At 45.8% G+C, this 13,838-nt stretch overlaps 1 protein-coding gene across 1 annotated transcript; it reads right to left on the reverse strand.

Moving 5' to 3' along the window:
- Positions 1-866: 866 nt before the first annotated feature.
- On the reverse strand, positions 867-12,949 carry LOC118077424 (keratin, type II cuticular Hb2-like). The gene is made up of 7 exons (XM_035101045.2): positions 12,884-12,949; positions 6,737-6,945; positions 5,136-5,196; positions 4,388-4,483; positions 3,760-3,924; positions 2,703-2,828; positions 867-1,091 (listed from the first exon to the last, which is right to left on the reverse strand). Exons 1-7 carry the CDS (start codon positions 12,947-12,949, stop codon positions 867-869), a joined length of 948 nt encoding a protein of 315 aa, XP_034956936.2.
- Between the last annotated feature and the right edge of the window lie 889 nt (positions 12,950-13,838).

The raw sequence follows: 13,838 nt of genomic DNA on the forward strand, positions 1-13,838 counted from the left end.
CTTCTGCATCTACGCTATGGAACTTCTGTACATTGCAAAGGATTCTGGGGATTCTGGGGCATATCCTATTTTTTTCAAAATTTTATAAAAAGACATACAAGAAAATCAAAAACAATACAGAACAAATACATTAAAAACATTTAAACAAAGTACAAACAAACATATCAGTATTTCTTAACCTCATATTTTGCTTCCTCAAATCCCACCCTTCTGATTTTCATTTAAAATTACTTTTATCCTTAGTAGTTTTCATATATCCAAATTTCATCCATTATCATCTACACCAATTCTTATTTTAAGCTATTCATATTTCTAAAACATTCTTCTCTTTTTTCTTTTTAACTTATTGTCCACCTTTTCCTACCTACCCCCCCCCCATCCCCAGGCCTCCTCGTGCCATGAGAAGGTCCCAGAGTGAACGGACAGCCAAAGGTGGTCCATTTTATAATCAGACTTCTCCCTACTTCCCCCCTCCCCCCAGAACCCCCCCTGCCACCGAGAGGCTCCAAAATGGAGATGAGGAACAGAGGCAGCAAGCCGCCCAACCATCTAGCTAGACATACTATTTCTATTTAGCTATCCTAAACCTATTTCTCAGTTTCTCATATTTCTAAACCTATTTATCACATACATATCATACTCACGTGTTACATTCAGCAACCGTACAATTTGCAAACCTGTGTATACCATAGGTTCATTTGTACTATACAAATCAACAAATGTACACAAGGAATGAACTAATGTGAAAGTAACATGACTTGGAACTAGACTGAGCAATCCATACCTAATATTGTGGTGAAACTTTGACCTTTGCTGTTCTGGAGGAGCTTTTCTAAAATAGACTTTCAAATGGGTCCAGAAGTGTCTCACCTGAACTCCTCTCCTTCCAGCAGTTTCCTGTAGGTGGCAATCTCAATATCCAGGGCCAATTTGAGGTTCATCAGTGCCTGATATTCCCGTAGCTGGCAAGCCATGTCCTGCTTGGCTTTGTGCAAGGCCTCCTCCAGACCTGCCAGTTTGCATTTGGCATCCTTCAGCGCCATCTCCCCACGTTCCTCAGCTCCAGCTACCTCCTCTTCCAGTTTGCAGCGCTGTCAGCACAGAACACACAGAGGGAAGGCGAGAGACAAAGAAAAGTGCACACAACAACAAAGTGTCGTAGCATGAACACAGTCTAAGAAAGGCTTTCCCAAACTTCGGCCCTCCAGATGTTTTGGACTACAATTCCCATCTTCCCCGACCACTGGTCCTGTTAGCTAGGGATCATGGGAGTTGTAGGCCAAAACATCTGGAGGGCCGCAGTTTGGGGATCTCCATTCTCCATTTGTTTTCACATGACTATCAGATGGGTGGTGGCATGAGAAAAGTCATTGACAGCTTGTGAGCGGCTGTTCCCCAGGCTTGCAGCAAGTCAGTTATGTGCATCTCATACCATGCACAAGATTCACCTTCTGGAAGTTGGGAAGCACCAGAAACCTGCACAGGACTGGTGCACCACATACTGGAGGTCACTGGGTGCAACTTTTCCCTTGCCCACTCCACACTCAGGTCCAGTGGCACAGATTCAGGGGGCAAAGAGGGAGGGAAGAGGGGGGAGTCCCATTGCAGAATGGAACTCCTTGCACTTAGGTGATGTGTTCGTTAGGTACCACCCAATGGACATCAAAGGGAACAAGATAGTTCTCATCTGCATATTTTGGAGCACACATTCAACTCACTAAGGATTGCACATAACCTTATCTCTTCTTCCAACATAGGCAGAATGGGTCTTCAATAACATATCCCCTTCTTAAGATGCAGGGCCGGTGCTAGGGCTTTTTGCGCCCTAGGCAAAACACCTTTTGGCGCCCCCGGCTCATGCGTCATGACGCATGTGTCACACGTCATGACGCATTGCTGATGCCCCTACGTTCCCTCCATAGGCGGGAGGAGCGCAAGCCAAAAGAAGAGCTCAGTGCCCCCCCTCAGTGCCCTCCCGCGGCGGCAGTGCCCATAGCTGAAGCCTTCAGCTATGGGTGCTGCCGCCGCCGCTCGCTTGCTGCAGCCGCTGAGGATCTCACAGTGTCCCCTCCATAGGCGGGAGGGCGCTGAGCTCTTCTTTTGGTTTCTGCTCCTCCCGCCTATGGAGGGCATGCTGTGAGATCCTCAGCGGCGGCTGCAGCGAGCGAGCGGCGGAGGCAGCAGCAGCGCCCATAGCTGAAGCCTTCGGCTATGGGCGCTGCTGCTACCGCCGCCGCTCGCTCGCTACAGCCGCTGAGGTCTTCTTTTGGCTCGCGCTCCTCCCGCCTATGAAGGGCATGCTGTGAACTTGTCAGCAGCGGCTGCAGCGAGCGGGCAGCAGCGGCAGCAGCAGCGCCCATAGTTGAAGGCTTCAGCTACGGGTGCTGCCGCCACCGCTCGCTCTCTGCAGCCGCTGAGGAGCTCACAGCGTCCCCTCCATAGGCGGGAGGAGCGCGCGCGCTGTGGGAGGGCGGCGGTGGCGCGGGGGTTTTGCGGGGCAGGCTGGCCAGCGCCCCCTCCATTTACGCACTCTAGGTGACTGCCTAGTTCGCCTAAATGGATGCACTGGCCCTGTTAAGATGACAATGTGTTAATCAGCCACAAGGCATTCAGAAGTGTTAATATTAGTTCCATCACCATTATGACACTCCTCAACAATAGTGGTGTTCTTGATGCAGCCAAGCTCCACTGGTCATTCTCACCTGGGATTTGACATTTGAGATTTCAGCCTGCATTCGGTGAACCAACCGAGTCAGCTCACCAAGTTCATCCTTGACATCGCGTAGATTGTCACAGTGTTTGGCAGCCGTTGTCCTCAGCTCCTGGTACTGCAAGGAGGGAAGTGATGTGGCTGAGCAAAATGCCAATACATCTGAAACCCATACGGATAAGTTGAACCTGCTTGCCAAACACATACTCTCTCACTGAGCTATAGATGCAGCCTATCACAGGCAAGCGTTCCTCTACACCCAGCTTCCTCCAACCTGAGGCCCTGTAGATGTTGCTGCGACTACAGCTCCCATCGTCCCTGACCATTGACCACATGGCTCAGGTTGAAGGGAGTTGGGGTCCAACAATATCTGATGGGCACCAGGCTGAGGAAGGCTGGCCTGCATTATGGAGCCAATGAGGAGAAGTTGACACAGGGGAGCTGTTTTAGGTGGTCATCCCATGGCATGCATACCAGGTGATTCCAGCCTTATTTTGTCTATCACCCAGAAAACTATTGTCGCTAGGTGACTAACACACCAATGTGGTGTAGTGGTTAAAGTGTCAGACTAGGACCTGGGTGGCTAAGGTTCAAATCTCCACTCAACTATGAAGCTCATCGGGTGACCTCAGGCCAGTCACTGACTATCTGCCTAACCTACCTCACAGAGTTATTGTGGGGAAGACCTTGGAGAAAAGGGAGGGATATAAATGCAACAAACAACCAGGAGGAGGAGGAGGAGGAGGAGGAGGAGGAGGAGGAGGAGGAGGAGGAGGAGGAGGAGGAGGAGGAGGAGCTGGCCCATCTAGTCCAGCATCATCCTGTCATCACAGTGGCCAACCAGAAGCCTTTGGGAAACCTACAAGCAGGATTTGATCACAAGAGTACTCTCCCTCTCCTATGTTTTCCAGCAACTGGTATTGAGAAGCATTGCCGCCTCCAGCTATTTAGGTGGAGCATAGTCATAATGGCTAGCATGGGGTACACACACACACACACACACACACACACACACACACACACAATGGAGATCTTCAAGATCAATGAACCTGGCACTGGCACCAAGCCTCAGCCTCAGCTCGACTCCGGGAGGCAATGTCTTCGTACCGACGGTGGAACTCTTCAATGATGCAGCCCACATCTAGGCCTCGGCTGTTGTCCATTTTCACTGTGACACAAGTGTCTGAGATGCATGACTGCAACTCACATATTTCCTACGAATTACACAGAACACATTCAGCCTGCGGCTGTTGAATTTCCTTTTTTTATTATTAAAATGCCACAATCCTGAGTTGGATAGTAAATTGTTTTACTTGGGCTAAGTTTTTTTAAAAGTCTAAAAAAGAGATGCTTGTACCTAGACTTTAAACATGTTTATGTCTACTTAAAGTGGTGTTCACACATAATATTCAACTACAATCTGAGTGCCTCTGTATACAAATAGTTGAGGTGTACATTTTGGTGTGACAATGACACTCTGTACCTGTGTACATATGAGTTGAGCTGTACAAGTCAAGAAGGGTACATTTATTTCCACTCATTTCAGGGGGTCTTAGGATGACAGACTTCATCTTAAATAAGAGGGGCGGGGAGCCTATGACCTTCCAGATGGGACCATGGGAACCATTTTGTGATGACAACCAAGCAGCATGATCAAATATAAACATTCCTTGTTACCTCTTCAAATGTATTTCTGTAAAAGCAGATGTCTTGCATTAAAGTTTCCACCTTTGCTTCTTTCTGTGACTTGTCCATGAAGACACAATCCACTTCCTAGGAGAAGGTAAAAAGGTACAGTGCTGAAGCAGTGTTTCATCACAGCTCCTACTATCTGGGTTGCCTAGACAGCTAGTTGTTGTACATCACTTGCATGTTAGAAACTGATGTAACCGAGTGCTTTCTCAATAAAGAATTAAAAATCCAGTTGCTTATCCTCATTGTTCTGGTTGTGTTCAGGACATTTATGAATAATTTGCACTTCCTTAAAAGGTTTATCTAGCTGGTATACAACATGCAAAGCTATAATAAAATCAGCAAAGGCATCCATGAAGACATTATTAAAAATCAATAAAACATAAATAAATACTGATTTGCTTGAAGTGTTTCAAGTCAGGTCTCTTGAGTCTTCACCTAGATCAGGGAAGGAGAACCTAAGGCCTTTCAGATGTTGCTGGTCTCCAGCTACCATCAGCCCCAGTCAGCATGGGCAATGGAGAAAGATGATGGAAATTGTAGTCGCTCGTCACATGGAAGGCCACCGATTAATCTCCTTTGGTCAAGTCACTACACTGCATTGGTCCTCCAGAATAAAGTGATCATATTCTCGTGATACTTCTTCTCTACATTTGATCCATTCTGATACCATACCAACAAACCACCAATAATTCTCTCAAGGTCTTAAGCAGAAATATGGCCCATCACTTGCCTTTTTAATTGCAACATATTCATTTTCAGCACAGGTCCTTCGACTGCATTCTTCCTCAAACCTGGGGAGGTTATAAAGACAGACTTTGTGCATTAGTGACTAATAATTAATATCACCACGTCGAACCACAAAGAAAGGAAGGCCTTTCTAAATAGAAGGTCATTATGTCCTCAAATGACTAGCCCGATAGTGACTTGTTAAGGCTTGGGGTCTCATAGAAATAGTCCACTTATGGGTAGGCTGGATCACTTCCTAATCAAATCTGGCCCTAACTTTAGGCAGAATGGTGGCAATGGCAAGGAGTGGCAACATGTTGTTGGAAGACAGAGCAGTGAGATTTGTGTGATCTGCCCTGCACTATCTAAGCTAGCCAACTGTCCCATCACCAATGTTGAAATAAGATTCAACTGCCTGGCTGGCTGGTTTGTGTACACAGAATGGTGGTGGTGTTGGGAAGCCACCATCATTCCTTTGCATCGGGCAGCAAAATGCAGGGCAGGTCCTGTTGTTCATATTCCAGGCACAGGCCCCATGGTTCACATGACTCAAGGTGCCCCCATCACACAAAGGTCCCTGCATATAGAAAATGAGCAAGTTTTGATCATGCAGCCAGTTGGTGAAAAGTGGGAAATGAATGAATGAATGCCAGACAGAGGTTTAGGCCATTGGTCATCATGACCCACTACCAGGTTGTGGCCTGGTCTGATGTGGGTTGCAACAGCAGCACAGCCACCATACAAATATCTATTGGCACAACTAACCCAGAATGCGGCAGCTAGATTGGTGACTGGGAGCGGCCGCCGAGACCACATAACACCGGTCCTGAAAGACCTACATTGGCTCCCAGTATGTTTCCGAGCACAATTCAAAGTGTTGGTGTTGACCTTTAAAGCCCTAAACGGACTCGGTCCAGTATACCTGAAGGAGCGTCTCCACCTCCATCGCTCTGCCCGGACACTGAGGTCCAGCGCCGAGGGTCTTCTGGTGGTTCCCTCGCTACGAGAAGCCAAGTTACAGGGAACCAGGCAGAGGGCCTTCTCGGTAGTGGAACCCACCCTGTAGAATGCCCTCCCACCAGAGGTCAAAGAGAACAACAATTACCAGACCTTTAGAAGGCATCTCAAGGCAGCCCTGTTTAGGGAAGCTTTTAATGTTTGATTTCTGTATTTTAATGTTTTGTTGGAAGCCACCCAGAGTGGCTGGGGAAACCCGGCCAGATGGGCGGGGTATAAATAATAAATTATTATTATTATTATTATTATTATTATTATTATTATTATTGGTGGGTGCTAGGTCTGAAAAAGTCGAAGGGTTCTCAATGTGAGCATGCAATCCTGCCAACACTCACCTGCTGCCAAGCAGTGCAACTCACACCACACGGCTTCCCACAAAGAATCAACCATCACAGAGGTACAGTTCCCAGCACCCTTTGTTAACTACCTAGAACCCAGATTTACCACTCCATTGAGGACAACATGGTGGGCCTGATGCTATGGCTAACCCGCAGAGAATAACCCTGTTATTCAGCCATGCTGCTGTTGCGACCCACCTCAGACCAGGCCACTTAGAAGAAAAATGTAGAACCCAGCCCTGGAGGTCACCTCTTCTTGTTCCCTTCCATGCTTTCTCTCCAATTGTTCATTTCGACCTTCAGCTGATTCCTCTCCCATTCCAGGCACTCCAGCTCCTTCCTCAGCCTACTGATGTATTCGCTAAACAGGGGCTCCATGTGGCTTTTCTGGCGCTTCTTCTCCTTCAAGAAGTCCCACTTGGTCTTCAGCATCAGGTTGTGCTGCTCCAGGAACCGGACCTGAATGGAGAGCAAAAGCAGCTTAAGGGAGACCTTTTTTAAAAAGAAAACAAAAGGGTGGTGTGTTGGTTGATCATGTTATTTATTCACATGCTATGTAAGAAACTAAACTGGAGAAATAATGCTTGGCTGGAACGTTCTCAACCATCCAAACCCCCATGCACTTTGAGCTGGTCCCCCATGTGCACTGTGATACAGACACAGGAAGGTCCTACATGTACTTCATTTGAGAAAGCAGATATACATGCAGAGAAATGCTTCTGCTGATCTGCCTCCATACAATGTTGTTGTTGTTGTTTAGTCATTTAGTCGTGTCCGACTCTTCGTGACCCCATGGACCAGAGCACGCCAGGCACTCCTGTTTTCCACTGCCTCCTGCAGCTTGGTCAGACTCATGTTTGTAGCTTCGAGGACACTGTCCAACCATCTCATCCTCAGTCGTCCCCTTCTCCTTGTGCCCTCAATCTTTCCCAACATCAGGGTCTTTTCCAGGGAGTCTTCTCTCCTCATGAGGTGGCCAAAGTATTGGAGCCTCAGGTTCAGGATCTGTCCTTCCAGTGAGCACTCAGGGCTGATTTCCTTCAGAATGGATAGGTTTGATCTTATTGCAATCTTTGGGACTCCCAAGAGTCTCCTCCAGCACCATAATTCAATAGCATCAATTCTTCGGTGATCAGCCTTCTTTATGGTCCAGCTCTCCCTTCCATACATCACTCCATACAATACAGAATGTCTATAAGGGCATAGATTGGGGATGAGGATTCCCATGTCCTTGGGGGGGGGGGAACCACATGTGACCTTCTGGAGTTCCCTATCTGGCCCTTGACAGTCCCCCAGGTCACATCCAATTCTGAGCCACACCAGCCTTTCTTTGCACTTCCCTTGCATGTTTTTGCCTAGCTGGAATATGTTCTCGAACTCTGATAAAGCTGCTTGCTTGGCCGGGCAGAGGATAGAGAGGGATGTGTGAGATATGAATAAACCAGGCTATGGCACAAAAATTCATTGCTCTGCCCACTTTTGCTCTAACCTTCACTAACAGGTGACCCCTAGAAAGTTGCCAAGAAAGGAATGTGGCCCTTGAGCTGAAAAATGTCATCACCCCAAGATTATTGTTTCAGAGAGCATCATTTTCACTCTTTTTTTTGTACCATGTGACATAGAGGGCCACGCCTTTCCCCCATGTAGCTGATTTGGATGTATCCACACGGACTGAAACCCCCATATCAGTTTTGCAGAAAAGTTCTGCATGAGGACTAATGATCGTATCTGCCATTGCAACAGATCCTTACATATGTTGTCTCTGTATCCATTACAACAACCCTGTAAGGAAGGCAGATGAATATCCTTGTAGAGGGGAGCAGGGATTGACACTGAAAGAGCACTATCTCTAAGTTGAGAGAGAAACGGGGCATTTAAGTGCAGAACGCCTATCCATTACCTCCTGCCTGCAGCCAACAAGTGCCGTGCTAATGGAGTGATCCTGGGAAAAAAATCATTTTGTATTTTTATTTCTTATGTCTGATTTCCCATGCACGTTCTGCTACATGTATAAGTGTAAACATTAGTGCCAGGAACAGTATTTTGTGCTCTGGAAGAAGGAAAAGAAGGAAATTTCAAATAAACATTGACAGGGTTACCGTAGTTTCCTCAGAACAGAATACATCAGAGGCTTATTGTGCTTTTACAATGAGTAAAGTTGTATTGTTGCAAATGCTTAGGGTATGTGACCAAGCATTATGGGAGAAAACAAAGAGCACCCATCTCTGCTTTCAAAAAGTGGGCAGTGCAGATTTAACATATAGAATAAGAGAAAAAGAAGAATGTATGTTTAAAGAAGACTGGAAATATATATATATATATACTGAATATATGGGTGAAAATTGTGTTCATTTAAAAACGGTGGTAGCATTAAGATAAATTCAACAGTGTAAATAAGTTTTGATAGATGTAACAATGGATTACTGAATGGTTTAGTTCATGTAAAATACGCAAGGATGTATTGGTTACAGGTAGGTAGCCGTGTTGGTCTGGATCGAAGTAAAATAAAAAAATTCCTTCAGTAGCACCTTAAAGACCAACTAAGTTTTTATTTTGGTATGAGCTTTCGTGTGCATGCACACTTCTTCAGAACAAGGATGTATGGTATGCAAAATGAACCACAGAAAGAGAAGAATGGAAGTCATTGATTTAAGGTTGTTTAAATGAATATTTTGAAATGTAAATTAGAAAATTTAATAAAAATTATATAAAAAACACACCAAAAAGTGGGCAGTGCTATGATTTCACCTGATCTGCCAAGGCATCATCCTGCACCTGCTATTGGCTCCACGTAACCCCAATCTTCTCCTATCTGTCCCGCCCCACTTCCACTCATGGATGGAAGCTTCTCTTCCTAGCCATGACAGCGAAATGGAATTTCCATGCAGAGAGACAGTATACCTCTGAACATCAAGCGCTAAGGACAAATCAGGGAAATGCTATTACTTTCATGTGGTGTTTGCAGTAAGCTTCTCAAAAGCATCTCACAAGTTCAGGGAGGATACTGGACAAGATGTGACTTGCCCAAGACAACAAACTGAATGCAAAGCAGATATGGGCGCTTATTCCCAAGCCTCACTTGATCCCCACAACCATTTCTGCTTCGGAAGGCATATGTGTCAGACTTAGGAACAAGTGATTTGACTGAGACCACAAATTTCTAGCTTCTGCAAAACTAAACCATCAAGATATTCAAATCCCGAAACATTAACTTCTAATAACTCAAGCCCCAAAACATTAATTTCCTTTCCATGTCTACACAAAATCAATTCACTCCCCTCCCAAATTTTCTCAACAACAACAGCAAAAAAATGTGCTGCCGCCCCCCCCAAAAGAGGAGTGGTTTAGCTTCAGCAGGTTTTTGAATTGCTGCTGGAAGTGTTTTATTTCATTCCCTGGCATTTCCCAAACTGTTAATTTCCACATTATACTTGAGTATTCACATGATGTAAAAGCTGCTTCTGGAAAGCTAATGGAGTATAACTCATGTTTAGGGGTCATTTCTATGACATAATTTGGGGGTGGGGTGGAATCCCTATGCAGGCCCCTTAACCTGAAAAATTGTGAAAGTGGTGGAATTTGGGGCAGTATACCAGCATACAGCTGTTTCCATGCAAGGATCATGGGGAGACAAAATCAAACATGTGCAGAAATTGTGGGAGAGTAGTGTGTCACTGGTGATTTAATTCAACACACTGGTATATAAGCAGGGGGGAGGGAGACCACAGATCCATAATGCAACAGGCACTGAAGTGTGAAAGTAACATTAGCAAACATGAGAGAAGAACTAGCATTATAATCAGGAAAACCAACACAATATTCCACACTGAATGAACTCACTGTTGGCTCTTTTAAAACTGTTTTTATTGTATGCTGTGAATAGGTAAAGGTAAAGGGACCCTTGACCATTAGGTCCAGTCGTGACCGACTCTGGGGTTGCGTGCTCATCTCACATTATTGGCCAAGGGAGCCGCCGTATAGCTTCCAGGTCATGTGGCCAGCATGACAAAGCCGCTTCTGGCAAACCAGAGCAGCACATGGAAACACTGTTTACCTTCCCGCCGGAGCGGTCCCTATTTATCTACTTGCACTTTGATGTGCTTTCGAACTGCTAGGTGGGCAGGAGCTGGGACCGAACAACAGGAGCTCACCCCGTTGCAGGGATTTGAACCACCAACCTTCTGATCAGCAAGCCCTAGACTCTGTGGTTTAACCCACAGCGCCACCTGGGTCAGCATTCTCTATCTACATACAAATACAGAACCAATGACCTGCGATTTTCACACTGTTAATGCTTGGGTCAAACAGAATTCCCCCTTTGTCTTCAACCACATACAATTATCTGACCACTGCTTGATTAGATAGAAAGCCCATTCAGCTTAGCATCCTGTGTCCATAGTGGCTAACCAGACACCTCTTAGAAGCCCACAAACACGCTATGAGTGCTACACCGCTCTCCTCCCTTGTTCTTCTGGACAATTTCTAATCTGGATTTTTCTGTTGGTATTGGCATGCTGAAAAAGTTGCTTAAGGTGCGCACAGGTCATTCTTGATGGTTTCCAGCGCCACAAATCCAATAAACTCTAAACAGACCAAAATCTAGTACAGTAGAGAGAGAAAAGAAAACTCCCAAACCTTTTGCTAATAAGCTATAGGAACTTGGGAAGCTGCCTTATGCTAAGTCAGACTCCTGGTCCATCTAGCTTAGTATTGTTTACACTAACCACCACTAACGCTCCTGGGTTTCAAGAAGGGGATGCTCCCAGTCCCATTTGGAGATGCCGGAGATTGAATTTGGGACCTTCTGCACACAAAGCAGATGCTCAACCAGTAAGCTGTGGCCCTTCCCATTTCATCCCCTTTTCTCCTTTCTGCATTTGATTCCTAGGGTAATCTGTTTCCACACACCCCAGGAACTGGCCATCGAAACAAGTAAGTTGAAAATGTGCTTCTCTTGCAGAGGGTGGTAGACCATTCAGCTTATTTGGTTATCAGTACCAGCTCCTGCATGGACTGAGTGTATCTCCCATAACCTTATGCAACTGCCCCTCTTTGTTTTCAAAACCCCAGCTTTCAAAATGTGTTTGGAACATGACTGAGTAACTTGCCAGTGAAGCCAAGAGAGCAGCTGGTGCCACTAGGGTAGGACTTCAGGGCAGAGGCCAAAGTGCCCATGCAGCAGAATGAACACACACTTTACATTGTGGGTGCCCTTTGCGGGATCGTGTGTGGTGCTACAATTCCCAGGAAACTTACTGGCAAACAGGGACTAGCCAGCCTCTCAGTGTTATTTTTTGGGATAAATGCCAAAGGCCTAAGCCAAGGTCTTCCTACATTTGGAAGTTTAATAAAGTTGTGGCCTAATTTTAATTCCATATAATGTTGTCAGAGTCTTTATTCCTTCCTTATGATCCCTGGGGGCTGTGGCTGTCGCTGCCTGGTAACACAATGACCAGGAGGGCTGTCAAATGCCTCAGGGGTGGCTTACCAGATTTCAAAGTAAGTGAAGTATTCCATGTTGCCATCTAAAGGGGTTGCAGAGGACAAGGCCATTAGGTCCAGAGTCTAAGATTATCTAATTTAGAGGATAATCTGGAGAGGAGAGGAGTCCGAATATGTACAAGAGAATCTCACACTAGATACTTCTTCTATATAATAGCCGTTGTTGTCCATGTGCTCTCAAAGTGAGTAAGGATGGGCAAACCAGTCCCTTCATGGTTTATGACACTTTTCCATGTGTTCAACCAGAAGTCTGCCCTGCCCTCTTTCCACATGCTCCCCCTGCCCCACAACAGCCACATGAAAACCCACATTTAAATATGTATTTAAAAAAACATTTTCTCTCCAAATATGCATCTCGAAACATTCTTTTCTTACAAAATACACATTTTTAAATGTATCCCAAAACTTTTTTTGCATAGAAAACTGGATCGGAACACTTGGGAAGTGTTGAAGCCAGTGGACAGCAAAGTTCCAATCTGCACATTGGTCCAAGAGATGCAGATCAGTTTAGTGTCAGCTGGGAAGGGAGGGGGACAGAGAAAGGGCCTGTTCCCTCCTGAAGATGCCATTGCATTCACAGGAGAATTGGAAGCAGTTGGCATCTGTCTCTGGTGAGCCAAAGTCTCCCATCTCTGACATTTCCTTGCACAAGTTCATATTTTCCTATTTCATTTTGCTTTCTAGTATTTTTTTATGCAGTTGGAATTTAGGGGCTTTTAGGCAAATGGCATGTAAATGATTGAACAGCAGGCTTTAAAGACACATGGTCAAAGCATCACATTGAATTTGTTGTTGTTTAGTCGTTTAGTCGTGTCCGACTCTTCGTGACCCCATGGACCATAGTACACCACATTGAATGATGACCGCCACATTGAATGCTGACCTCTTAACTCACCTTGTCAATGAAACAGGCAAATTTGCTGTTCAGGCACTGGAGCTCGTTCTTCTCCTGGCATTTCATCGCTTGAGCCGCAGAGTTGATTTGCAGGTTGAGAGGTTGCAACAGAGACTCATTGCAAGTCACAGGAGTGATGAAGGGCGTCCCAGTTCCGCTGGCAATGGGTCGCCTAAACCCATATGAGCCATAAGGACTGTAACTGAATCCAGTGCCAGAATAGCCGACTCCCCGATAGCCATATCCATATCTAGCAGAGTGGTAGCCCCCACTGGAACTTCTGGATCCTCTTGAGCTGATGCCACCCAGACTTCTGCTGCTAAAGTAACCGGCTGCCCTGAACCCAGAGCTGAATCCCTTTGAAGGGCTGGGAGAGCTGATACGGTCTTTGCTCCCGATCGGCGGAAGGACAGCTGAGCAGGAAGTAAAGCTGCTGGGTCCGTTTCCAGGGCTCAGTGGAGAAGACATTGCTTCTGAAGTTAAATGCGTTCGGAAACTAGGAGAGTTAAAAAATTGCAGGAAGGGCTCACACAAACCAGCCTGATTCACTCTGAAAAGAGCTTGGCCTTTATATCTCTTTGGAGAACTGGGTTTGGCAGTCTCATAATGGGGAGATCAGAACGTTTCCAGCATTTATGAGCTTGGAATGCTGTGCTTAATTAAAAAAAGCAAAGTGTGGCTTATTGAGCCTATAAAATATACACAGCTACTAGTCATTGCCCAGAATGCACAACCTACAAAACTGTATTTTTCACTCTCCCTGGTTTCTGGTTTTTTAGATTGTTAATGGCAGGGGTGCCCACTTGAATAAAATATTGGGAGGGGGCAAGTAAGCCCCGCCTCACGTAACTGACCGCAAGATGCTGCACTTACACTCCAAAATGCCCATCAACTTTGGGGGCAGCCCCCTTTCTTCTGCACAAGTTGGAAAGCTAACGTTGATAGCTGTTGAAAT

This window comes from Zootoca vivipara, chromosome 2 (assembly GCF_963506605.1).
Source record: "Zootoca vivipara chromosome 2, rZooViv1.1, whole genome shotgun sequence".
Lineage (NCBI taxonomy): Eukaryota > Metazoa > Chordata > Lepidosauria > Squamata > Lacertidae > Zootoca > Zootoca vivipara.